Source organism: Mobula birostris, chromosome 12 (genome assembly GCF_030028105.1).
Source record: "Mobula birostris isolate sMobBir1 chromosome 12, sMobBir1.hap1, whole genome shotgun sequence".
NCBI lineage: Eukaryota > Metazoa > Chordata > Chondrichthyes > Myliobatiformes > Myliobatidae > Mobula > Mobula birostris.
Genome location: NC_092381.1, coordinates 6,549,262 through 6,577,222, shown reverse-complemented (window position 1 = coordinate 6,577,222; position 27,961 = coordinate 6,549,262). Strand labels below are relative to the sequence as shown.

General features: G+C 45.2%; 1 protein-coding gene across 1 annotated transcript in view; it reads right to left on the bottom strand.

Annotated features, from left to right (window-relative positions):
* Nucleotides 1-27,961, bottom strand: part of LOC140206428 (vitellogenin-like) — a 118,825-nt gene that overhangs the window by 73,732 nt on the left and 17,132 nt on the right. Inside the window, exons 11-24 of the mRNA XM_072274796.1 lie at nucleotides 27,611-27,829; nucleotides 25,164-25,381; nucleotides 23,493-23,590; nucleotides 20,673-20,797; nucleotides 20,482-20,583; nucleotides 20,277-20,396; nucleotides 20,013-20,196; nucleotides 16,814-16,898; nucleotides 16,530-16,715; nucleotides 15,807-15,957; nucleotides 14,837-15,059; nucleotides 13,375-13,541; nucleotides 10,930-11,214; nucleotides 6,403-6,543 (exon numbers count right to left, since the gene is read on the bottom strand). Of these exons, the coding sequence (XP_072130897.1) occupies nucleotides 6,403-6,543; nucleotides 10,930-11,214; nucleotides 13,375-13,541; nucleotides 14,837-15,059; nucleotides 15,807-15,957; nucleotides 16,530-16,715; nucleotides 16,814-16,898; nucleotides 20,013-20,196; nucleotides 20,277-20,396; nucleotides 20,482-20,583; nucleotides 20,673-20,797; nucleotides 23,493-23,590; nucleotides 25,164-25,381; nucleotides 27,611-27,829 (2,304 nt within the window). The remainder of the gene's footprint in view (nucleotides 1-6,402; nucleotides 6,544-10,929; nucleotides 11,215-13,374; nucleotides 13,542-14,836; nucleotides 15,060-15,806; nucleotides 15,958-16,529; nucleotides 16,716-16,813; nucleotides 16,899-20,012; nucleotides 20,197-20,276; nucleotides 20,397-20,481; nucleotides 20,584-20,672; nucleotides 20,798-23,492; nucleotides 23,591-25,163; nucleotides 25,382-27,610; nucleotides 27,830-27,961) is intronic.

Genomic DNA, 27,961 nt, shown 5'->3' with positions numbered 1-27,961 from the left:
CTAAACCTGTCAGAATTTCACAGTGCACTAAAATTCTCAGCGCATCAGCTAAACCTGTCAGAGTTGCACAGTGCTCTAAAATTCTCAGAGCATTAACTAAACCCGTCAGAATTTCACAGTGCTCTAAAATTCTCACGGCATCAGCTAAACCCATCAGAATTTCACAGTGCGCTAAAATTCTCAATGCATCAGTTAAACCTGTCATAATTTCACAGTGCGCCTAAATTCTCAGTGCATCAGCTAAACACGTCGGAATTTCCCAGTGCGGTAAAATTCTCAGCGCATCAGCAAGAACCTGTCAGAAGGTCACAGTGCACTAAAATTCTCAGTTCATCAGCTAAACCTGTCAGAATTTCACAGTGCGCTAAAATTTTCAGTGCATCAGATAAACCCTTCAGAATTTCAGTGTGCTAAAATTCTCAGCGCATCAGCTAAACACCTGAGAACTTCGCATTGCTCTAAAATTCTCAGCACATCAGCTAAACCTGTCAGAATTACTGAGTGCGCTAAAATCTCAGTGCATCAGCAAAACCCATCAGAATTTCACAGTGCTGTAAAATTCTCACTGCATCAACTAAACCCGTCAGAATTTCACAGCGCTAAAATTCTCAATGCATCAGTTAAACCCGTCATAATTTCACAGTGCGCCTAAATTCTCAGTGCATCAGCTAAACCTGTCAGAATTTCACAGTGCGCCTAAATTCTGAGTGCATCACCTAAACACGTCGGAATTTCACAGTGTGCTAAAATTATCAGTGCATCAGCTAAACACGTCGGAATTTCACAGTGCGCTAAAATTCTCAGTTCATCAGTGAAATCCATCAGAATTTCACAGTGCGCCTAAATTCTCAGTGCATCAGCTAAACCTGTCAGAATTTCACAGTGCGCCTAAATTCTGAGTGCATCACCTAAACACGTCGGAATTTCACAGTGTGCTAAAATTATCAGTGCATCAGCTAAACACGTCGGAATTTCACAGTGCGCTAAAATTCTCAGTTCATCAGTGAAATCCATCAGAATTTCACAGTGCGCTAAAATTCTCAGTGCATCAGTTAAACCTGTCACAATTTCACAGTGCGCTAAAATTCTCAGTTCATCAGCTAAACACGTCGGAATTTCACAGTGCGCTATAATTCTCAGTGCATCAGCAAGAACCTGTCAGAATTTCACAGTGCTCTAAAATTCTCAGTGCATCAGCTAAACACATCTGAATTTCACAGTGCTCTAAAATTCTTAGTGCATCAGCTAAACCTGTCAGAATTTCACAGTGCGCTAAAATTCTCAGTGCATCAGCTGCACCTGTCAGAGTTGCACAGTCCTCTAAAATTCTCAGTGCATCAGCTAAGCACGTCAGAATTTCACAGTGTGTTAAAATTCTCAGTGCATCAGCTAAACAGGGCCGAAATTCACAGTGCGCTAAAATTCTCAGCGCATCAGTGAAACCCATCAGAATTTCACAGTGCGCTAAAATTCTCAGTGCATCAGTTAAACCCGTCAGAATTTCACAGTGCGCTAAAATTCTCAGTGCATCAGTTAAACAGGTCGGAATTTCACAGTGCGCTAAAATTCTCAGCTCATCAGCAAGAACCTGTTTGAAGGTCACAGTGCACTAACATTCTCAGCTCATCAGCTAAACCCTTCAGAATTTCACAGTGTGCTAAAATTTACACTGCATCAGCTAAACCCGTCAGAATTTCAGTGTGCTAAAATTCTCAGCTCATCAGCTAAACCTGTCAGAATTTCACAGTACCCTAAAATTCTCAGTATCTCAGCTAAACACGTCTTAATTTCACAGTGCACTAAAATTCTCAGTGCATCAGCAGGATCCAGTAGAATTTCACAGTGCGCTAAAATTCTCAGCTCATCAGCTAAACTCCTCTGAATATCACAGTGCGCTAAAATTCTCAGTGCATCAGTTAAACCCATCAGAATTTCACAATGCGCCTAAATTCTCAGTGCATCAGCTAAACACGTCGGAATTTCACAGTGCGCTAAAATTCTCAGTGCATCAGCTGTACCTGTCAGAGTTGCACAGTCCTCTAAAATTCTCAGTGCATCAGCTAAACACGTCAGAATTTCACAGTGTGTTAAAATTCTCAGTGCATCAGCTAAACAGGGCCGAAATTCACAGTGCGCTAAAATTCTCAGCGCATCAGTGAAACCCATCAGAATTTCACAGTGCGCTAAAATTCTCAGTGCATCAGTTAAACCCGTCATAATTTCACAGTGCGCTAAAATTTTCAGTGCATCAGTTAAACAGGTCGGAATTTCACAGTGCGCTAAAATTCTCAGCTCATCAGCAAGAACCTGTTTGAAGGTCACAGTGCACTAACATTCTCAGCTCATCAGCTAAACCCTTCAGAATTTCACAGTGTGCTAAAATTTACACTGCATCAGCTAAACCCGTCAGAATTTCAGTGTGCTAAAATTCTCAGCTCATCAGCTAAACCTGTCAGAATTTCACAGTACTCTAAAGTTCTCAGTATCTCAGCTAAACACGTCTTAATTTCACAGTGCACTAAAATTCTCAGTGCATCAGCAGGATCCAGTAGAATTTCACAGTGCGCTAAAATTCTCAGCTCATCAGCTAAACTCCTCTGAATATCACAGTGCGCTAAAATTCTCAGTGCATCAGTTAAACCCATCAGAATTTCACAATGCGCCTAAATTCTCAGTGCATCAGCTAAACACGTCGGAATTTCACAGTGCTCTAAAATTCTCAGTGCATCAGTTAAACCCATCAGAATTTCACAGTGCACTAAAATTCTCAGCTCATCAGCTAAACCCTTCAGAATTTCACAGTGTGCTAAAATTTACACTGCATCAGCTAAACCCGTCAGAATTTCAGTGTGCTAAAATTCTCAGCTCATCAGCTAAACCTGTCAGAATTTCACAGTACCCTAAAATTCTCAGTATCTCAGCTAAACACGTCTTAATTTCACAGTGCACTAAAATTCTCAGTGCATCAGCAGGATCCAGTAGAATTTCACAGTGCGCTAAAATTCTCAGCTCATCAGCTAAACTCCTCTGAATATCACAGTGCGCTAAAATTCTCAGTGCATCAGTTAAACCCATCAGAATTTCACAATGCGCCTAAATTCTCAGTGCATCAGCTAAACACGTCGGAATTTCACAGTGCGCTAAAATTCTCAGTGCATCAGCTGTACCTGTCAGAGTTGCACAGTCCTCTAAAATTCTCAGTGCATCAGTTAAACCCATCAGAATTTCACAATGCGCCTAAATTCTCAGTGCATCAGCTAAACCTGTCAGAATTTCACAGTGCGCTAAAATTCTCAGTGCATCAGCTGTACCTGTCAGAGTTGCACAGTCCTCTAAAATTCTCAGTGCATCAGCTAAACACGTCAGAATTTCACAGTGTGTTAAAATTCTCAGTGCATCAGCTAAACAGGGCCGAAATTCACAGTGCGCTAAAATTCTCAGCGCATCAGTGAAACCCATCAGAATTTCACAGTGCGCTAAAATTCTCAGTGCATCAGTTAAACCCGTCAGAATTTCACAGTGCGCTAAAATTCTCAGTGCATCAGTTAAACAGGTCGGAATTTCACAGTGCGCTAAAATTCTCAGTTCATCAGCAAGAACCTGTTTGAAGGTCACAGTGCACTAACATTCTCAGCTCATCAGCTAAACCCTTCAGAATTTCACAGTGTGCTAAAATTTACACTGCATCAGCTAAACCCGTCAGAATTTCAGTGTGCTAAAATTCTCAGCTCATCAGCTAAACCTGTCAGAATTTCACAGTACTCTAAAGTTCTCAGTATCTCAGCTAAACACGTCTTAATTTCACAGTGCACTAAAATTCTCAGTGCATCAGCAGGATCCAGTAGAATTTCACAGTGCGCTAAAATTCTCAGCTCATCAGCTAAACTCCTCTGAATATCACAGTGCGCTAAAATTCTCAGTGCATCAGTTAAACCCATCAGAATTTCACAATGCGCCTAAATTCTCAGTGCATCAGCTAAACACGTCGGAATTTCACAGTGCTCTAAAATTCTCAGTGCATCAGTTAAACCCATCAGAATTTCACAGTGCACTAAAATTCTCAGCTCATCAGCTAAACCCTTCAGAATTTCACAGTGTGCTAAAATTTACACTGCATCAGCTAAACCCGTCAGAATTTCAGTGTGCTAAAATTCTCAGCTCATCAGCTAAACCTGTCAGAATTTCACAGTACCCTAAAATTCTCAGTATCTCAGCTAAACACGTCTTAATTTCACAGTGCACTAAAATTCTCAGTGCATCAGCAGGATCCAGTAGAATTTCACAGTGCGCTAAAATTCTCAGCTCATCAGCTAAACTCCTCTGAATATCACAGTGCGCTAAAATTCTCAGTGCATCAGTTAAACCCATCAGAATTTCACAATGCGCCTAAATTCTCAGTGCATCAGCTAAACACGTCGGAATTTCACAGTGCGCTAAAATTCTCAGTGCATCAGCTGTACCTGTCAGAGTTGCACAGTCCTCTAAAATTCTCAGTGCATCAGTTAAACCCATCAGAATTTCACAATGCGCCTAAATTCTCAGTGCATCAGCTAAACCTGTCAGAATTTCACAGTGCGCTAAAATTCTCAGTGCATCAGCTGTACCTGTCAGAGTTGCACAGTCCTCTAAAATTCTCAGTGCATCAGCTAAACACGTCAGAATTTCACAGTGTGTTAAAATTCTCAGTGCATCAGCTAAACAGGGCCGAAATTCACAGTGCGCTAAAATTCTCAGCGCATCAGTGAAACCCATCAGAATTTCACAGTGCGCTAAAATTCTCAGTGCATCAGTTAAACCCGTCAGAATTTCACAGTGCGCTAAAATTCTCAGTGCATCAGTTAAACAGGTCGGAATTTCACAGTGCGCTAAAATTCTCAGTTCATCAGCAAGAACCTGTTTGAAGGTCACAGTGCACTAACATTCTCAGCTCATCAGCTAAACCTTTCAGAATTTCACAGTGTGCTAAAATTTACACTGCATCAGCTAAACCCGTCAGAATTTCAGTGTGCTAAAATTCTCAGCTCATCAGCTAAACCTGTCAGAATTTCACAGTACTCTAAAATTCTCAGTATCTCAGCTAAACACGTCTTAATTTCACAGTGCACTAAAATTCTCAGTGCATCAGCAGGATCCAGTAGAATTTCACAGTGCGCTAAAATTCTCAGCTCATCAGCTAAACTCCTCTGAATATCACAGTGCGCTAAAATTCTCAGTGCATCAGTTAAACCCATCAGAATTTCACAATGCGCCTAAATTCTCAGTGCATCAGCTAAACACGTCGGAATTTCACAGTGCTCTAAAATTCTCAGTGCATCAGCTAAACCCATCAGAATTTCACAGTGCACTAAAATTCTCAGTGCATTAGCTAAACCCATCAGAATTTCACAGTGCGCTAAAATTCTCAGTGCATCAGCTAAACACGTCGGAATTTCACAGTGCACTAAAATTCTCAGTGCATCAGCAGGAATCTGTCAGAATTTCACAGTGCATTAAAATTCTCAGTGCATCAGCTAAACACGTCAGAATTTCACAGTGCACTAAACTTAGTGCATCATCTAAACACGTGAGAATTTCACATTGCGCTAAAATTCTCAGTTCATCAGCTAAACACGTCGGAATTTCACAGTGTGGTATAATTCTCAGCGCATCAGCAAGGACCTGTCATTCACACTGCTCTAAAATTCTCAGTGCATCAGCTAAACATATCAGAATTTCACAGTGCGCTATAATTCTCAGCTCATCAACTAAACCCGTCAGAATTTCACAGTGCTCTAAAGTTCTCAGTGCATCAGCTAAACCCATCAGAATTTCACAGTGCACCTAAATTCTCAATGCATCCGCTAAACACGTCGGAATTTCACAGTGCTGTAAAATTTTCAGTGCATCAGCTAAGCACGTTGGAATTTCACAGTGCGCCTAAATTCTCAATGCATCAGCTAAACAGGCCTGAATTTCACAGTGCTCTAAAATTCTCAGTGCATCAGCTAAACGCGTCTGAATTTGACTGCGCTAAAATTCTCAGCGCATCAGCTAAACACATCAGAATTCACAGTGCACTAAAATTCTCAGCACATCTGCTAAACCTGTCAGAATTTCACAGTGAGCCTAAATTCTCAGTGCATCAGCTAAACACGTCGGAATTTCACAGTGCTCTAAAATTCTCAGTGCATCAGCTAAACACTTCAGAATTTCACAGTGTGCTAAAATTCTCACTGCATCATCTAAACACGTCAGAATTTCAGAGTGCTCTAAAATTCTCAGTGCATCAGCTAAACATGTCAGAATTTCACAGTGCTCTAAGATTCTCAGCACATCAGCTAAACCCATTTGTTTGTGAACCTATGGTCACATACCCAAGGTGGCACATTCAGAAATTTAACTGGTCCCTAGCAGCAGACCAACCTGGTTAGATGATTGGAGGAGAGATGAGCCGGAGCTTTGTTTCAAGCCAGAGGTAACTCCTATCCTGATGATTCGGCTTGATCCAGTGGGACGCTGTGAATTGGAGACAGTGATTCCTCCCTGATGCCTTCTGATCGCGGCCTAAACAAAAAGTCAATACACTAAGGATTCAAAGCAAACAGTTAAATACTTCCCTTCTGGTGGTAATGTTAATGTATTTTTTTTTAATTCCTGAAACTCATTGACATTACCAAATTCAATATTTCAGATTTAGATTTGGAAGAATAAACTGCAGTAAGTTGAGAGATCAGTCAACCTCCATCTTGGGGACCAGCCTCCCCATCATCGAGAACGTCTTCAAAGGGAACTCCCTCAAAAAGCTGGCATCCATCATTGAGGACCCCCGTCACCCAGGCTGTGCCCTCTTCACATTGCTACCATCAAGGAGATACAGGAGCCTGAAGAAACACACCCAGTGTTTCAGGAACAGCTTCTTCCCCTCCACCATCAGATTTCTGAAAGGACATTGGACCCACGCACACTTCCTCACTAACGTTATTTTCAATGTTTGCTCCCTTTTGCACTACTCATTTAGTTTAAGTTTATATGTAAAATGAATTGCAGCTCCTGCCACAAAACAACTTATTTCACGACATATGCCAGTGATATTCAACCTGATTGTTATGTACACTGAAGCGTACAGTGAAATGTGTTGTTTGTGTTCACATCCAACACAACCTAAGGGCGTGCTGGGGGCAGCCGGCAAGCGTCGCCACACATAGCGTGCCCACCCACAGTAAGAGTGTGCTGGCTGGTGTGGTGCTCGGCAGTACAACACAAGCAACAACAGCACCAATAAAGTAAAGTAAAGTCATCCGTTAGTCTTGCGAGACCGTGGATCTGTGCCTGGAAAGTCTTCACTCTCCAGGGCACAGGCCTGGGCAAGGTTGTATGGAAGACCAGCAGTTGCCCATGCTGCAAGTCTCCCCTCTCCATGACACGAATGTTGTCCAAGGGAAGGGCATTAGGACCCATACAGCTTGGCACCAGTGTCGTCGTAGAGCAATGTGTGATTAAGTGCCTTGCTCAAGGACACAACACGTTGCCTTGGCTGGGGCTCGAACTCACGACCTTCAGGTAGCTAGTCCAATGCCTTAACCACTTGGCCACGTTCCCTCAATAGCAGCAAGATAAGTACCTTTCTTCCCTCCCACACACAGACAGGCCTCCAACTCCAGTGTAGGCCGCCTCTGGAGTCGTTAGCCTCCGACTCCCATATGCAGAAAGGAACTGATTAAATCTGAATCCAGGCTGGGCTATTTAGTCAGTTTTTATGTTCCCCTAGTATCTTGATCAGGAATCAGTAACTATCATAGAAGATTATCTTACCCGACTTGTCTCTTCTGATGCAAACCTAAGTTCCAGGAATTGACGTTCTGATCTCTGTGAATATTTAAATCAAAAAGAAATTAGATTCTGCTCCATCCGTGTGATTTACTGAGTATTTGATGTTTTGCTTGCCACACGTACACTACAGAAGCTACAGGAGCTTCAGGTCCCACACCACCAGGTTCGGGAACAGTTATTACCCCTCAACCATCAGGTCCCACAGCACCAGGTTCAGGAACAGTTATTACCCCTCAACTATCAGGTCCCACAGCACCAGGTTCAGGAACAGTTATTACCCCTCAACCATCAGGTCCCACACCACCAGGTTCAGGAACAGTTGTTACCCCTCAACCATCAGGTCCCACACCACCAGGTTCAGGAACAGTTGTTACCCCTCAACCATCAGGTCCCACACCACCAGGTTCGGGAACAGTTATTACCCCTCAACCATCAGGTCCCACACCACCAGGTTACGGAACAGTTATTACCCCTCAACCATCAGGTCCCACAGCACCAGGTTCAGGAACAGTTATTACCCCTCAACCATCAGGTCCCACAGCACCAGGTTCAGGAACAGTTATTACCCCTCAACCATCAGGTCCCACACCACCAGGTTCAGGAACAGTTGTTACCCTTCAACCATCAGGTCCCACAGCACCAGGTTCAGGAACAGTTGTTACCCCTCAACCATCAGGTCCCACAGCACCAGGTTCAGGAACAGCTATTACCCCTCAACCATCAGGCTCCTGAACCAGAGGGGATAACGTCACTCAGCTTCACTCACCCCATCACTGAACTGTTCCCACAACCTACAGACTCACTTCTAAGGACTCCACAACTCATCTTCTCAATATTTATTGCTTACTTATTTATCATTATTATTTTATTTCTTTTTCTTTTTGTATTTCCACAGTTTGTTGTCTTTTGCTGACTGGCTGTTTGTCTGTCCTGTTCGGTGTGGTTTTTCATCGCTTCTATTGCGTTTTTTTTGTAGTTACTGTGAATGCCCACAAGAAACAGTGGAATACGGTGACATACACTGCATGTTCTTTGATAATAAATTCACTTTGACTCTGAACTTTGAGTTTTTTGAACTTAGAAACTCTGAACATCTGGTAGATATTGTTATCTTACTGGATGAACCTGCCACGGTCCAGCCGTTGAATCCTCGTTTCAGTTAATTTCCTTTTCCCCGTGTTCCACTGGGCTCCTGATACTTATTCGAACGGGTCAGCATAAAAGCGCCAGCTTACGTTTACGCGCTGCTGGTTCGTCACCTCAGCAGGGCAGCTATGCTCGTTCTGGGCTGCCGAGAATGAGTCGAGTCGAGTCGAGTCGAGTCGAGTCGAGTCGAGAGCCTGTCATCCGCCGTTCCTGTTTCGAGTCAAGAGGCTGGTTAGTCACCGTAGCCAGGGCGGCGATGAATCTTCTGAGCTACCGATATGAAGGGACCGTCTTCCGAGCCGCCAAGAATGAGGAACCGTCTTCATGAACTTCCCCGTGTCAAAATACGCTTTGTCTGTTGTTGTTTGTTTTTGTCATCTTGCGTCCAGCTGAGTGGGTCCGGCCATTTTGCCGCTGCTCCGAGCTGGAATTCGAGTGGTCTGTTGTTTTGTTTTGTTGGCTCCGAGTCCCAGTCCAAGGCTCCGAGTGTCCAGTCCAAGTCAAGGCTCTGAATCCAGTCCAAGTCAAGGCTTCATGTCCAGTCAAGGCTTCATGTCCAGTCAAGGCTTCATGTCCAGTCAAGGTTTCGTGTCAAGTCAAGGCTTCGTGTCAAGTCAAGGCTTCGTGTCCAGGTCTAGCTCCAGCCCAAGTACTGACCCTGAGTCCAAGTCAAGTCCAAGTCCGTCTCTGTGCCTGTGCCCTACACCTGAGTCCGCTTCCAGTCACCTCCAGCGGCTCCTTGACTCTCTCACAGTGGTGTCTGAAAAGGGGATGCTGTCTAAGTTGCATGCCATCTTGGACAATGTCTCCCATCCACTACATAATGTACTGGGTGGGTACAGGAGTACATTCAGCCAGAGACTCATTCCACCGAGAGCAAACACAGAGCGTCATAGGAAGTCATTCCTGCCTGTGGCTATCAAACTTCACAACTCCTCCCTTGGAGGGTCAGACACCCTGAGCCAATAGGCTGGTCCTGGACTTATTTCATAATTTACTGGCATAATTTACATATTACTATTTAACTATTTATGGTTCTATTACTATTTATTATTTATGGAGCAACTGTAACGAAAACCAATTTCCCCCGGGATCAATAAAGTATGACCATGACTACTGTGTAACAGTACCAGCTGATATCCCCAACACAATTACAGTCTCTTAGCATGGGAATAGGTTCTTTGGCCCATTGTGCATATTAGTCTATTAGGCAACATTTTATGTGTGATCAGACACTTGAACAGACCTCTCAAACACTAAGGATGAAATCTTGATCTATCAATCTTACTCATTTTGGTCCCTGGCACTTTATTTGTCCGCCTGCTCTGCACTTTCTCTGTAACCTGTAACACTCAATCCTACATTTTAAAGCTAACGTTTAACCTTATTGGTCACTTGTACATCGAAGCATACAGTGAAATGTGTCATTTGCGACGACGGCGAACACGAGTGTTGGGGGCGGCCCACGACTGATGCCATACCTCCAGTGCCAGTACAGCATGTCTACGACTTACTATTCCGACCCACTATGACTTTTTTGGAATGTAGGAGGAACCGGGAGAACCTGAAGGAAACCCACGCCGTCACAGGGAGAATGTACAAGCTCCTTACTGACAGCAGCAGGAATTGAACCCTGATTTTACAACCTGCTGCCCCAATGCATCTTGACCGACCTGACTTGCAGAGTTTGTTATTTAATTCACAGCTACAGTCGAGTAAACAGGCCCTTACTGCCCCATGAACCCACGCCACCCAATCACACCCATGTGACTAACAAACTTACGAATGCGTACATCTTTGGAATGTGTGAGGAAACCCACTCACCCAAGGGGGGAGCAGACGATGGCGGTAATTGAATCTGGGTCAGTTGAGCTGTAATAGTGTTACGCTAACCACAACCGTACCATTCTGCTCTCACCACCACCTGGGCAGTGAGTAAGCTGTTGCCATGCGAAGGCCTGACAGTGAAATTACCCATGATCGAGAGGAACTGTGCCAGGACTTGGACTGTTGACTGGAGGCCATTTTCCTGCTGGCTCTCCAGCTTTGCAATCTGCTGCTGCTACTTCTACTGCTGGTGACGCTGGCCGTGACTCTGCTCGCTTTCCTCCAACTGGTGCGGGGCTCCACGGTTGCCCCCAGCCTCCTGGAGCTCGACCAGGAGCGAGTGACTCTGCTGCTCCTCGACCATTGGCTAGAGCTGCTGGAGCTGGAACTGACGAGTTTGCGCCTGCTCAGGGTGCTGTTGTGTCTCGTGCCCTGTAAACAAAATAGATAACTCAGAATCACTTCAACTACTGCACAGAGTCTTGTCATCTTCAGAAGTTTTCGGGTGACTCTGCCATAGTTGGATGCATCAGCAAGGGAGATGAGGCTGAGTACAGGGCTACGGTAGGAAACTTTGTCACATGGTGTGAGCAGAATTATCTGCAGCTTAATGTGAAAAAGACTAAGGAGCTGGTGGTAGACCTGAGGAGAGCTAAGGTACCGGTGACCCCTGTTTCCATCCAGGGGGTCAGTGTGGACATGGTGGACGATTACAAATACCTGGGGATACGAATTGACAATAAATTGGACTGGTCTAAGAACACTGAGGCTGTCTACAAGAAGGGTCAGAGCCGTCTCTATTTTCTGAGGAGACTGAGGTCCTTTAACATCTGCCGGACGATGCTGAGGATGTTCTACGAGTCTGTGGTGGCCAGTGCTATCATGTTTGCTGTTGTGTGCTGGGGCAGCAGGCTGGGGGCAGCAGGCTGAGGGTAGCAGACACCAACAGAATCAACAAACTCATTTGTAAGGCCAGTGATGTTGTGTAGATGGAACTGGACTCTCTGACGGTGGTGTCTGAAAAGAGGATGCTGTCCAAGTTGCATGCCATCTTGGACAATGTCTCCCATCCACTACATAATGTACTGGGTGGGCACAGGAGTACGTTCAGCCAGAGACTCATTCCACCGAGATGCAACACAGAGCGTCATAGGAAGTCATTCCTGCCTGTGGCCATCAAACTTTACAACTCCTCCTTTGGAGGGTCAGACACCCTGAGCCGATAGGCTGGTCCTGGACTTATTTCATAACTTACTGGCATAATTTACATATTACTATTTAACTATTTATGGTTCTATTACTATTCATTATTTATGGTGCAACTGTAACGAAAACCAATTTCCCCCGGGATCAATAAAGTATGACTATGACTATCACACAGAGGAGCGTAGAACAGAAAACACAAGACATCACAGCAAAGTGAAGGTCCTTCAGCTCACGGTGTCGTGCCAACTTCTTAACCCTTCCTTCCCATAGAACCCTCCATTGTCCTATCTAAGAGTTTCTTAAATGTCCTGAATACATCTGCCTCCACCTTCATGCCCTGGCAGGGTATTTCACATTCCCACCACTCTCTGTGTAAAAAGCATACCTCTGACATCCCCCATGTCCTTTTTCCAGGTGTCTGAACATAACGTGCTCCCATACTAGTTGTATTACTGACTGAAGTTCAGTTAAGTTTAATTAGTTTGGCAGAACATTAAGGGCTGATGGGTTTACCTACAGGAAAGAAACACAATAAAATTGAAAGAGTGCTGGCAAAACTTACGTGGTTGTTGCTGGGACCCGAATACCTCACTTGCAGAGAAAGACTGAGTAGGTTTGGACTTTATTCCCTGGAGTGTAGGAAAATGAGGGGAGATTTGATAGAGGTATACAAACTTATGAGGCTGTTTCTCCTCAAGATGGATGATGCTAAAAAACTAGAGGTCACAGGTTTAGGATTTGTTCATTAGGTGCCATGTCGTATGATGTGGGCGATCGTGGTCTTTCCTTGACTCTGATTGTTCTTGGCAAATTTTCCTACAGAAGTGGTTTGCCATTGCCTTCTTCTGGGCAGTGTCTTTACAAGACGGGTGACCCCAGCCATTATCAATACTCTTCAGAGATTGTCTGCCCAGCGTCAGTGGTCGCATAACCTGGACTTGTGATCTGCACCGGCTGCTCATACGACCATCCACCACCTGCTCCCCTGGCTACACGTGACCCTGACTGGGAGGCTAAGCAGGTGCTACACCCTGCCCAAGGATGAACTGCAGGCCAGCGGAGGGAAGGAGTGCCTTACACCCCCTTTGTAGAGACAGATCTCTACCCTGACAACCAAAGGTTTAGGGTGAAAGTTGAAATATTTAAGGGGAACTTGATGGGGAAGTTGACTCAGAGGTCGGTGCTAGTTGACAGTGGAATGGTGGATGTAGGTTTGATTGCAAGATTTTGGGTAAATACATGAATAGGAAGGACACTGAGGGCAATAGTCCAGACGGGACTAGACAGAATAACAGTTTGATATGGACTGACTCTGATTATTCAGCCTCATTTTCTACAAAATTCTGAATGTTTGATGTTTCCCCAAGTACATTAATCAGATGGTACCTCTCCTGATGTCTTCATCAAAATTCTCCTCAGTCTATTTTGCTCCATTTCACTTGTCGTTCTGTCTATCTTTGCCTCTTTATCGTCAAGTTTCATCAACTTGGATAGTGACCTGGACCCTGTCTGTATCTCCAGCACTATCTTCTCAATGTCTGCTTCTGAAGTAACTGCAAACAATGAAATCATGTACACAGCATGTTAGGGTTCATGATGACAGAAACTGGCGATAGATAGACGAGGGGTGATAGATAAGTTCGTGCCCTAAGGGAGAAGGAGTTAATTTTAGAAAACCTAGCACATGTATTTTTCCTACATTTACACACTTAGTCCAGTGGTCGTGGAGCATACGGATCCCATCTTTGTAGAAGTCGGCGTCTTGGACCTCCAGAAAGTGGTCCACAGCAGGGGTGATTGGTAAGTTCGTCGCCTAAGGTAGAAGGAGATGAGGAGAAACTTCAAACTTTCTGCATTTTCACTCAAAGAGTTGAACTGCACGTGCTTGTAGCGAGAACTGTATAAATCAACACACATCAAAGTTGCTGGTGAACGCAGCAGGCCAGGCAGCAACTCTAGGAAGAGGTACAGTTGACTTTTCAGGCCGAGACCCTTCGTCACAACTGTATAAATCATCCCCTTCTACCTTAGGCCACGAACTTATCCATCACCCCTGCTGTGGACCACTTCTACAAAGAAGGGATCCATATACTTCACGACCGCTGGACTAAGTGTGTATATGTAGGAGGGGACAATATTGAAAAATAAATGTGCTAGGTTTTCTAAAATTGACTCCTTCTACCTTAGGCCACGAACTTATCAATCACCCCTCGTATTTATCTGATAGTATCAGTATGTTTTCTAGTAATTGGATTGCAGCTTATTCTGTATTTCCTAAAGTTTCTCAGCTTTTCTGCAGCAGTTGTCACAAAGGTTGAATCTGACTTTTATAGATCATAGGATCATAAGACACAGGAGCAGAATTAGGCTATTTGGTCCATTGAGTCTGCTCCACCAGTTCACCATGGCTTATCCAATTTTCCTCTCAGCCCCAGTCTCCTGCCTTCCCCCCATCTCCCTTCATGCCCTGGCCAATCAAGACTCTATCAATCTCTGCCTTAAATATATGTATAGACTTGGCCTCCACAGCTGCCTGGGGCAATAATTCCTCAGATTCAACACTGTCTGGCTAAATAAATTCCTCCTCATCTCCGTTCTGAAAGGATGCCACTCTATTCTGAGGCTGTGTCCTCTGCTCTTAGACTCCCCCACCACAGGAAACAATATAGGTTAATTGTTATCACTGGAACGTTGTTATCTTTACACCCAGTTCTTTTTCTTTGTTCTTGTAAAACTTAATTAAATGGCCAAATTTTATACCTCATCCTTGCCTTGCACAGAGCTTCTAGGTCCCTACCAGCAGATCCAACACTTTGGAGATAGGAGGTTAAAACAAGTGTTCCCTTACGTGGTGATGTGGTGATATTCAGCTGGTGATGTCCAATTAGCTGGTACAGTGGTAAATGTCCGACAGAGGGAGCACTCCACCTCTTGGCATCCACACAAACCAGAACACCGATCATCGGCGCTTCCGTACATGCACGATAGAGAGCATGATTGGATATAAACGACCAACCATCTTCGGCAGAGCATGGGATCTGATCGGACAGTGTTTCTGGTGTGACCTGTGCCTGTACAGACAGAGGGAAAAGTTAGTTGTGAGGCCTGATATGGGATCTCCAATGTCCTTGAATGGAAAATCCTACAAAAAGTAGTGGATATGGCCCAGAATAACACAAGTAAAACCTTCCCCACCATTGAGCACATCTACACAAAGCGTTGTCACGGGAAAGCGGCATCCATCATCAGGGACATCCACCAGTCATGACACACTCTCTTCCTGCTGCTGCATCCGGAAGAAGGCACAGGACCCACACCGTCGGGTTCAGCAACAGTTATTACCCTTCAACCACCACCTCTTAAACAAAAGAGAATAACTTCATTCAACTTTATTCGGCCCATCACTGAACTGTTCCCACAAACTCTAGGCTCACTTTCAAGGACACTTCACCTCATGTTCTTGACATTTATTGCTTATTTATTATTCTTCTTTTTGTATTTGCAATTTGTTGTCTTTTGCACATTGATTGTTTGTCCATCCGGTTAGGTGCGGTCTTTCATTGATTCTATTGTGTTTCTTGTATTTACTGTGAATGCCCACAAGAAAATGAATCTCAGGGTTGTATATGGTGAGATATATGTACTTTGATAATAAACTGACTTTCAATCTTTTTTTGAACTTTTAAAGAATGTACAACTTTGCTTGGCCGCAGCGTGTCAGGAGCAGTTAAATCACTAAGGTTTGGCACCAGCAGCGACGGTGAATTATCGATTATTGACCACTGTAGTGGAGGGCATCCTCTGTGGAGGATACTTACCACAACGCTGTCGTCTTGGACTTCTGTTGACACGGACGCAGATTTGAATTTCTGGCTTGAAATGCTACTTGTTGATGTCATGGGCAATATCGGAACTATTTTTTCTCCAGGGAGATTCTCAATATTTCTCGAAATAGCAACGAATTGTGACCTGTACATTGAAGTTTTTGTCAGCAAGTAATAAACTATTCGCTTTCTTGTTTATTTCTAATCGCATTCTTTTCTTGTATAATTTCTCTAACTTCTGTTCATTTATTCTCCCCCTTCTCGCTTTCCATTCCCCATGTTGGTTCTCTTCCTACCCTTTCTCTTCTCTTCAACTGTTTTTCACCTCCCCTGGTGTCCCTCCTCCTTCCCTTTCTCCCATGGTCCACTCCCCTCTCCGATCCGATTCCTCCTCCTTCAGCCCTTTACCTTCTCCAGCTAACACCTTCAAGCTTCTTACTTCATCCCCTCTCCCCCCACCCACCTTCCCCCTCACCTGGTCTCACCTGTCAGCTTACTCTGCTCCCCTCCCCATTCTGGCTTCTTCCCCTTCTTTTCCAGTCCTGATGCGGGGTCTCGGCCCAAAGCCCTTAACTGTTTATTCCTCTCCGTGGACGCTGCCTGACCTGCAGAATTCCTTTGGCATTTTGTGTGTGTTGCTCAAGCGTTCCCGCAAAAATTGCTTGTGGTCGGCAATAAAGAAGGAAAGGAGAGTCTCACAAAGGCACTATTACTCACTCCACGGTAAAAACCCTGGTCGTCTTCTGAGCTGGTGAGCTGTCAATTCTCATATTTCCTTCTTTCATGTTGATCTTTGCAGTTATATCCACAGGTAATGTTGAGCAGGCTTGGACATTTATTTCCACACCTGACTGGATTTCAGGCATGTTAATCCCAATATATCCTCTAGAATAAAGATGCACGCTGTGGAGCAAAAGCATCTTGGTGAGTGCATTGGAATGGGTGCTGCAGCATTCAGAGAAACTGGGCTGTCAGAAATAAAACGACTTGGAACGGAGTACCTGGCAGCCCAGCGAGCTTTCACCTGAATGCGGGACATCATCAGCTGAGGAAGCTTAGTAATCGCAGGATCAGAACGAGCCTCAACTGATTTTGAGGAAAGAAAGAGAGAGAGAAAAAGCCAGTTATGATGATGTCAGGTTTTGCTAATTTTAACCTATTCTCATTAACCTATTAAACTATTATTATTAGGCATCCGTTAGCCTCGTGAGATCATGGATTTGTGCCTTGGGAGGTTTCCAGGGCGCAGGCCTGGGCAAGGTTGTATGGAAGACCAGCAGTTGCCCATGCTGCAAGTCTCCCCTCTCCACGACACCGATGTTGTCCAAGGGAAGGGCATTAGGACCCATACAGCTTGGCACCAGTGTCGTCGCAGAGCAATGTGTGATTAAGTGCCTTGCTCAAGGACACAACACGCTGCCTCAGCCAAGGCTCGAACTAGCGACCTTCAGATCACTAGACGAATGCCTTAACCACTTGACCACGCGCCAACACCTCATTAACCTATTAAACTATATAGGACAATAAAACATAGGAGCAGAATTTGGCCACTCAGCATCATCAAGTCTGCTCCACCATTCCATGGTGGCTGATTTATTATCTCTTTTAACCCCATTCTCCAGTCTTCTCCCCACAACCTTTGATGCCCATACAAAAACCTATCAATCTCTGCCCTAAATATACCCAATTACTTGGCCTCCACAGCTGCCTGTGCAATGCATTCCACTGATTCACCACCCACTAGCTAAGGAAATTCCTCCTCATTTCTGTTCGAAATGGGCATGTTTCTATTTTGAGGCTTTGCTCTCCGGTCTGAGACTCTCCCACTATAAGAAACATCCTCTCCATGTCCAGTGTATCTAGGCCTGTGAATATTCAATAGGTTTCAGTGAGACCCCTCCCACCCATATTCTTCTAAGCCCTCAGTGAGTACAGGCCAAGAGACATTAAAATTGTTCTAACTGGGTTCTTTCTTGTGAAATCTGAATTCTTGTCAAAGGGGTCAATTAGTTAGTGCCACAGCCTCACAACTGCTGAGACCCGGTTTCGATTCTGAGCTCTGCCATTGTTTGTGTGGAGTTTATATGTTCTCCCAATGACCACTCATCTCCCCCTGGAGTTTCTTCCTACATCCCAAAGACGTGAGGGTCGGTGGGTGAATTGGCTGCAATAAATTGTCCCCAGTGTGTAGGTGAGCGGTGGGATCTGGGAATGATGGGAATTAGTCATAGTCATAGTCATAGTCATACTTTATGGATTCCAGGGGAAATTGGTTTTCATTACAGTTGCACCATAAATAATAAATAGTAATAAAACCATAAATACTTAAATAGTAATCTGTAAATTATGCCAGGAGATAATTGATGGAATTGATGGGAGTGCTGGAAGAATGGAAAAATGGGACTATTGGTGTTACTCCAAGACCTGCTATCAATGGGATGTCACATTGCAGCTGTACAAGACGTTGACGAGAAATGGTAGAAATGAGAATGCTCAAAAGACATTTGCAAGACAAATTTTTATCCTGGTACATGTGACAAGAATAAAACAATCCCTATATCAAATGCATTTGGAGAGGTACATGGATAGGAAATATTCAGAGAGATTTGGGCCAAAAGTGGGGAACAGGACAAGCTGAAGTTGGGGCAAAGGGCCTTTTCCTGTGCTGTATCAATCCTATGGGCTGAGTGGCCTCTTTCTACAGTTAAAATAACATGTGACGATATAATTAGCATGGCACTTCACAGCTAGCACTGCACTTTACAGTGCCAGTGATCAGGGTGCAATTTCTGCCACGGTCTGTAAGGAGTTTGTATGGTCTCTGCGTGACAGCGTTGATTTCCTCTGGGTGCTCCGGTCTCAAGGATGTACTGGTCAGGGTTAGTGTGTTGCGGGCACGTTACGTTGGTGCCAGACGCATGGCAGCACTTACGGTCTGGCGCCAGCTCCTCCTCAAACTGTACTGGTCGTTGACACAAACAACGCGCTTCACTGCATGTGTTGATGTTTTGATGTACATGTGACAAATAAAGCCAATCGTTAAATTTTCTCTCCCACCCACCCCGGGCATTCCCTCTTCTCCCCTCTACCATCGGGCGGAAGATACAATACACTGGGGCTCTACAGGGGACTGTCTTGTCTCCCTTTCTCTTCACCATTTGCACCTCGGACTTCAGCTACTGCACAGAGTCTTGTCATCTTCAGAAGTTTTCGGATGACTCTGCCATAGTTGGATGCATCAGCCAGGGAGATGAGGCTGAGTACAGGGCTACGGTAGGAAACTTTGTCACATGGTGTGAGCAGAATTATCTGCAGCTTAATGTGAAAAAGGCTAAGGAGCTGGTGGTAGACCTGAGGAGAGCTAAGGTACCGGTGACCCCTGTTTCCATCCAGGGGGTCAGCGTGGACATGGTGGACGATTACAAATACCTGGGGATACGAATTGACAATAAACTAGACTGGTCAAAGAACACTGAGGCTGTCTACAAGAAGGGTCAGAGCCGTCTCTATTTCCTGAGGAGACTGAGGTCCTTTAACATCTGCCAGACGATGCTGAGGATGTTCTACGAGTCTGTGATGGCCAGTGCTATCATGTTTGCTGTTGTGTGATGGGGCAGCAGGCTGAGGGTAGCAGACAGCAACAGAATCAACAAACTCATTCGTAAGGCCAGTGATGTTGTGGGGATGGAACTGGACTCTCTAACGGTGGTGTCTGAAAAGAGGATGCTATCTAAGTTGCATGCCATCTTGGACAATGTCTCCCATCCACTACATAATGTACTGGTTGGGCACAGGAGTACATTCAGCCAGAGACTCATTCCACCGAGATGCAGCACAGAGCGTCATAGGAAGTCATTCCTGCCTGTGGCCATCAAACTTTACAACTCCTCCCCTGGAGGGTCAGACACCCTGAGCCAATAGGCTGGTCCTGGACTTATTTCCTGGCATAATTTACATATTACTATTTAACTATTTATAGTTTTATTACTATTTATTATTTATGGTGCAACTGTCACGAAAACCAATTTCCCCCGGGATCAATAAAGTATGACTATGACTATGAATGCACATACCACCAGGCTCATGGGCAGATTCAAACCTCACTTTTATCAGACTATCGATACACGTGTGACAAATAAAGCTAATCTTTATTTTTACTGACAGGGAACGGACTGCATCGACATTGGGAAAGCCTCTTACGGGTTCCTTTGGCCACACTCAGGCTGAGTGTGACCAGGCTCATCTCCAACGGGAAGCCGACCGTGCTGGGAACAACGTAGCGAAGCTCGGACATCATGACCGCCTTGGCCATCTGGAAGCTGACCCCATTGCTCAGTTGCCGTAGGTAGCTCTTCCACTGGCTGCTGAGCGGAGCTGTCAAATACTGTCAAATTAAAGTGACAAGTCAAGGTCAGTGCTTCACAACCCCTGGGACTGACTCAGCAACAAGCCTGCCCCCGGTACCTTTCCAAACGCTTCAATGCTGTCCTTGTTGAGATGAGAGTACAGCAGCTCCTGTCCGAATACTTTGGTGTAGGCTGATGCTAACAGCTCCTCCTCGGGCACGTCCTTCCAGTTTACAATCTGTGGAGAAGACTGCACTTGGTGAGAATGCACCGTGCTCCTCAGACTGCAGCGTTAGTAAGTTAACTCCTGGGGTGGATCTCACCTTGCTCAGGATGCGTTTCATAGATCTGTTCTCCGTGACCTTGACGTTTGATGCTCGGGACTTCATGATGAAATCCTGGAGACCTTCAGCCCGTAAACCGACCTTTAGAGATTGAAAGTTACTGTGATATTTTCTGTTTTTAATATAATAAGCTCTGTCTAATCACATAGCCAAACAATCTCTTTAATTACCTCTAAAATATCTGATGTGCTTTGTAGTCTGTAACCCCTGATTTTAGCAATCAAGGCTGTTGGAATGATGGTGCTAGAAGATTTGATTAATAAAGCTCTGCCCGATAGTCCTGCCATCAGTTGAACTGTGTTGTAAGAAAAAAGTGATGAAATGTCAGCAAAGAAGTTTCGTAGCTGAATGTGTTCCACTAGCAATACATGAAACACAGACACAGGATTCATGAGCCATGAAGGTGTAATGAGCTCTTTGGGCCTGTTTTGGGCGCCAGAGAGCATCTGAATTAGTTAATTGTTGGGTAATGAGAATCTTAGTCACTTACAGTTCCTTGAGTGTCTTTCTTGAACGACTCGCTCCTTGTGGTCACAAGCACAAAATCATCTGCAGATGCTGGGGTCAAAGCAACACTCACAGCACGCTGGAGGAACTCAGCAGGTCGAGCAGCATCCGTGGAAACGATGAGTCGACGTTTCGGGCCGGAACCCTTCGTCAGGACTGAAGAAAGAAGGTGGGGGAGGGTGGGAAGGAGAAGGCTGGTAGGTTCAGTTGAAAAACCAGTAATTTGAAAGACAAAGGGGTAGGGGAGGGGAAGCAGGGACGTCATAGGCAGGAAAACAATGGGTAGTAGGAGAAGGAGGCGGAACCGTGAGGGAGGTGATAGGCACCGATGTGAAACCCGACGCAGATTGGGGGACCGCTTCGTCGAGCGCCTCCGCTCCGCCCGCCACAACAGACAGGATCTCCCGGTAGCCACCCACTTCAACTCTGCTTCCCATTCCCATTCAGATATGTCCATACATGTCCTCCTCTACTGCCATGATGAGGCTAAACTCAGGTTGAAGGAGCAACACCTCATATACCGTCTAGGTAGTCTCCAGCCCCTTGGTATGAACATAGAATTCTCCAACTTCCGGTAACTTCCTCCCCCTCCTTTCCCCTATCCCTATGTCACTCTGCCCCCTCCCCCAGCTGCCTATCACCTCCCTCATGATTCCACCTCCTTCTCCTACTACCCATTGTTTTTCTGCCTATGACGTCCCTCCTTCCCCTCCCCTACCCCTTTGCCTTTCAAATTACTGGTTTTTGAACTGAACCTACCAGCCTTCTCTTTCCAACCCTCCCCCACCTTCTTTCTTCAGTCCTGACGAAGGGTTCCGGCCTGAAACGTCAACTCATTGCTCCTTGTAGTGCAGTCTCCTGGTGCTTTCTGCTTAAGCTTGTTAAATTTATTTTGATTGGCTCAGGGATTCCATGTAACTTGTGTTATTTAAGCAGACACCTGATTAACACTAATTGCGGGGTCCTAGTTTTGAGAATGTTATGTCTTGTGGTGTCACTCGGCCAAGCCACCGATGTTCTTTTGGAATGTCTTATGAATAAATTCTGGTTGCCATCTTTACATTGGAATATATCTTTCCTTTGCACTTTGGTTCCGATTTTGCCAGTGCACGCTGTGGCAGAGAGCGTACACTTTGTATAAAATCTACCTCCACCTGTGTGGACCAATTCTGAATGAACCTCTTCTACAAGTTTGCAGATGACACCACCATAGTAGGCTATATTTCAAATACTGATATATCCAAGCACAGCAAGGAGATAGAGAGCTTAGTGACATGGTTTCATAATAATGGCCTTTTCCTCAATCTCAGCAAACCAAAAGAGCTAGTCATGGGCTTCAGGAAGGGGAGTGGGTGATTCACATGCTCCTGTCTACACCAATGGCTTTGAGTTTGAGAAGGCTGAGAACTTCAAGTTCTTAAGACTGAATACCACCAACAGGCTGTCCTGGGCCAGCCACGTAGACATCACGGCCAAGGAAGTTCACCTTCCTCAGGAGACTAAAGAAAATTGGCACCTTCCCCGTCAACCCCCACCAAACTGCAGGGAGTTGTGGACACAGCTCAGCACGTCATAGACTCTGAATCCTCCCTAGACCCATGGACTCTTTATACTTCTCACTGTCTTGGTATAGCAGCCAGAATAAAGTCCCCTCTCTCCTCAAACATTCTCTCTTCTCCCCTCTCCCACTACGCAGAAGAAACAAAAACTAGAAAGCACATACAACCAGGCTCAAGGATAGCTTCTACTTGCCGTTATAAGACTATTGAGCAGTTCCCTTGTATAATAAGATGGACTCTTAAATTCTGAATCCTATATAATCTTGCAGCTTATTGTTTACCTGCACACCACCTTCTCTGTAACCGTAACGCTTTATTCTGCATTCTGTTATTGTTTCCTCAATGCACAGTTAGAATGAAACTATCTGTACGGATGTCATGTAAAACAAGGTTTTTCACTGAACGTCTGTACAAGTGACAATAATGAACCAATTTAACACTCTCCTGTTCTGAGGAGGAAATGAAGGCAAAGCTCTGAGATGCAATATCTCACGGAGCCACACTTTTACTGCTCGGTCTTTTGATTTCTTCAGAGTAACGCACACAAAGTGCTGGAGGACTTCGGCAGGTCATGTAACATCTATGGAGTGGAATAAACAGTTCACATTTTGGGCCAAGACCTTCACCTGGACTAAGAAGGGAGGGGAAAGAAGCCAGAATAAGAAGGTGGGGAGGAGGGAAGGAGTACAAGCTGACAGGTGACAGGTGAAACCAGGTGAGAGGGAAGGTGGGTGAGTAGGAGAAGAGGGATGAAGTGAGGAACTGGAAGGTGATAGGTGAGACCAGGTGCGGGGCAAGGTGGGTGGGTGGAGGAAGAGGGACGAAGTGAGAAAATGGGAGGTGATAGGTGGAAAGAGACCCGGGGCTGGCCAATGTCTTTAGTTGGAATAGTGAGCACTCTACAGAGAGGGTCAATGTACTTACAAAGGAATTTGTCCTCATGGAAAACCTTGCTGAATCGTAAACCAAGCTGCTCAAGTTTGGGGCTCAGCAGGTTCAAGGCCAGTTTGCAGGCAGATGACCTACAGGGGGAATTGGATTGGCATTTATCAGACACTAGGCTTAGAAGGTATGACACACAGGAACAGGTCCTTTGGCTCACAAAGTCTGAGCCAAACATGACGTCAAATTAAACCTCTTCTGAGATTGGCTTTATTTATCCAATAAGCATTAAAACACACAGTGAGATGTGTAGTCTGTGTCAATGACAAACAGTCCCAGGATACAGTGGGGGCAGCCTGCGAGTGTCATCACACTTCCGGCACTAACAGGCAGCAGCGGGAATTGAACCCAGGCCACTGGCACTGTAAAGCATTACGGTAATCATTACATTACCGTGCTTTCACATCTGAAGGACTAGACCCTCACATGATACAGCAGCGATAACCACTGACACGGCACTTCTAGTCAATACAATTCTTTTTTTATCAAAATAAACTTTATTCATAATAAAAAAAATACTTATAAGAATAAAGCGTGCAATGCCTTTCATTCTCGCATTCGTAGTCAATCTTTCAGTAATGTCCTGTTACATTCCTACACACCAATCGCACTGTGGCTCCCTGAGGAGGTTCATCGCTACCATAATTGAGGGGCTGCCTCACCCAACCCAACCTCTCCCTCTCCAGTAGCAGAAGAGCCCCACACTGTGGTTCTCCCCCACCAAGCCCTTGCAAAGGCCACACTGAGTTTCCCTGTGTCCCTCAGCACGTGCTCCCACAGCCCGGAATATGACAGTGGGCAGCATTCCTCCACAGACATCTGAACAAAACATGGCACAAGTGCCATCACTCTTCAATCTTTATTGGCCAGAGTCTTTATCTCAGGGTAGAAATGTCAAATGCTAGAGGAGCTATGTTTAAGCTGAGAGGGGGAAGCTTAAAGGGGAGGTGCCGGGCAAATTTCTTACTCAGAGAGTGGCATGTGTCCAGAATGTGCTGCGGGTTGGAGCGGGGGAGGTGGGCAGATGGGAGAGACAGATACAGAAGTGGTGATTAAGAGGATTTTGAGAGGCACACAAGTACACGAGAAATGGAGAAACGTGGATCGTGGGCTCACAGAGAAAGTGACCCGGGTTCAATTCCCGCCACTCCCTGTAAGGAGTTTGTACGTTCTTCCTCTGGCCACGGGGGTTTCTTCTGGGTGCTCCAAAGATGGAAAGGTTAGGGGAGCAAGTTGTGGGTGAGGTGTCCTGTGTCGGCGCCAGAAGAATAGCAACACTTGTGGGCATGTAGCTGGACTCGACTGGTCATGACTCCAATGTCAATTTCACCGTATGTTTCGAAAAATCAACACTGATGCCACTGTACCCACTTAGTTGTGGCAAATGGGGACGAAGCAAATTGCGGCACAGCAGTGTAGCTGTTAGCCTGACACAATTACAATCCAGTGACCTGAGTTCAATTCCCGCCACTGTCTGTGTAGAGTTTGTGCAATCTCACCGTGACAGCGTGGGTTTCCTCTGAGTGCTCTAGCTTTCTCCCACACTCCAAAGACAAGTGGAAGTGCAAGTGGATTGCTTACATGGATCTAACTGGGCCAGAAGGGCTTGTTACTGCGCTGTATTGGTTGATACTAGAAGCTGTGTGTACTTACAGCTGGTACAAGTCAGGTACCGTGGATCTGGACAGTGCTCTGATATGGGAGTAAGTGAAACTGGCCACTTGTAAACTGGTTTCGGTGAGCATTGAGTTGGCCACAATGGTCACCAAAGTCAGGGGAGGCTTGGTTTGGAAGAGAACCGCACAAGCCATCATTCGTTCTTCTGGATGGTTCTTTCGATTGAGGAAGAGCTGCATGGAAATGCGTTGGACCTAGCAAGAAGCAAAGTGAAAAACCTCAGTTTAGACATGACTCTAGAATGAAAATAGACATGGCTGAAGAAATCAGACAGCCACACAACATGGAAAGAGGCCCCTTGTCCCACTCTATCCATGGCAACCCTTCAAGGGTGTTCCCATTGACCAGCACATGGCCCATTGCCTTTCATGCCTTGGTGGGTCGTGCTCATTTGGGTAGGTTATAGAGTTACCCAGCATGGATACATGCCCTTTGGCCCAACTGGTCCATACCAACCCGAACTTTCCTCCAATCACCTCAAACGGATGTCCTCTGGACCAAGGCCTTCTTTTTGACGTTAAGCACAGTAAGCTATGCTCCTATACCCACAGAACCCTCTGTACCTCAATGCTGTTACAGGGCCTACTACATATGGTATACTTCCTCCTTCCATTTGTCCTCCTAAACTGCAGCACTCCCACTTGGCAGATTAAGTTACATTTTAACAGCTTTGAAAGGTGGAGCAAGCACAAGGGATGAAGTGACTTACTTGTTGGAGTAGACTGTTTTTATTGTTATTTTTCTTGCAGTTTAACAATTTATGCCTGCTAGTATTTTTAAAATTACTTATACACATGTAACTCTTTAGTATGTTTCCTAGTGCTCACAGTATGTATATGCAGTTGTTCAGTGTGTCCCTTAGCGGTCACAGTATGTAAATGCAGGTTTTCAGTGTGTCCCCTCGTGGTCACAGTATGTAAATGCAGTTGTTCAGTGTGTCCCCTAGTGGCTTTAGTTCTTTTTAACAATCTGGAAAGCTCTTGAAGCTCCTCTTGGTATTGTGTTTCTTGAAAAGGAGATATCTGATTGGTTGACTCTCATTTGCAAACTTGAAAGGAATGTTTCTTATCCATGGGATATAAAAGGAGCGGACAATGCGCTAGCACAATCTTTGCTTCTTCTCTCCCTTCCACTACCAAACCTCTGCTCCTATTACTGTCCATTTCCAATTTTCTTTCTTCTATTAACACTTAATAAAATGGTCGTGAAGGAGCAAGTTTTGTGCCTCTGTCCTGACTTCTGAAAGAAACATATTAAAAACATCAGAATCCAACATAGTCCTGGCTCTCCTCTGCTGCCCTGGGTACAGTGAGTCACTTCCAAGAATAATTAACTAGATGTGTTATGGTTGTTAATGAAGAGGTAATGGTGAGAAAATTGTGGTCCTACCCCAGACCACTGGAATACCAAATGTTGGCAATCCTACTGAAGCTAATTCATAGAAATGAATAAAGAGTCGGCATTTCAGGATGAGACCCTTCATCAGAACTGGAAAGGAAGGGGGAGGAAGACAGAGGAAGGAGGTGGGTGGAGAGAAGGAAGTACAAGCTAGTCGGTGATAGGTGAAGCCAGGTGAGGGGAAGATGGGTGGGTTAGGAAGGGGGATAAAGTTTTTAGAGAGTATGCATTATGATCAGAGATTAAGGGAGCTAGGGCTTTACTCTTTGGAGAGAAGGAGGATGAGAGGAGACATGATAGAGGTGTACAAGATAATAAGAGGAATAGATAGAGAGGATAGCCAGTGCCTCTTCCCTAGGGCACCACTGTTCAATACAAGAGGACATGGCTTTAAGGTAAGGGGTGGGAAGTTCAAGGGGGATATTAGGGGAAGGTTTTTTACTCAGAGAGTGGTTGGTGCGTGGAATGCACTGCCTGAGTCAGTGGTGGAGGCAGATACACTAGTGAAGTTTAAGAGACTACTAGACAGGTATATGGAGGAATTTAAGGTGGGGGCTTATATGGGAGGCAGGCTTTGAGGGTCGGCACAACATTGTGGGTCGAGGGGCCTGTACTGTGCTGTACTATTCTATGTTCTATGTTTAAGCTGGGAGGTGATAGGTGGAAGAGGCAAAGGGTTGAAGAAAAAGGAATCTGATAGGAGAGGAGAGTGGACCATGGGAGAAAGAGAAAGGGTTTGTTTTGTTTAAAGAGAAAGAATGAAAGTTTTGAGCTATTCTAGAGGAACTCAACAAGTCAGGCAGCATCAATGGAACAAATGAACAGTTGATGTTTTGGGCCAAGACGCTTCATCAGGACTGGAAAGGAAAGGGTTGAAAGCCAGAATAAGAAGTTGGAGGAAGAGGAAGGAGTTCAGCATAGCAGGTGAGAAGTGCAAACAGATGAGGTGGAAGGTGAGTGGGAGTCAAGAAGCAAGGATTACATTTATAGAGTCATACATAGCATGATAGATAAGTAAACCGTACAGTTTTTGGGTCCTTCCTGCCAATGTTAGTCAGGGCCATGATAGCGTCCACCCGAACTTTCAGAGGGAGGCTGGTGGCCATAGTGCCAAACCCTGGCAATAGCTTCACAATGTTCTTGATGCTTGCTGGCTGTCCCGCATTGCCGATGGCTTTGAGGCCCAGGACGATATTCTCGTTGTTGCGTTGGCTGACGCCTTCGGTGAGGAGGTTATGCAAAGGCTGGAAGAGAAGGGATTCAGTTTAGAGGGGTTACTGCCAGAAGCCACACAGGGAAGGCAACAGGAACAAAGGGAATTGGGACCAGCAACTGGTTAATGTATCACTTTACAGCGACAGCGATCCAGGTTCAAT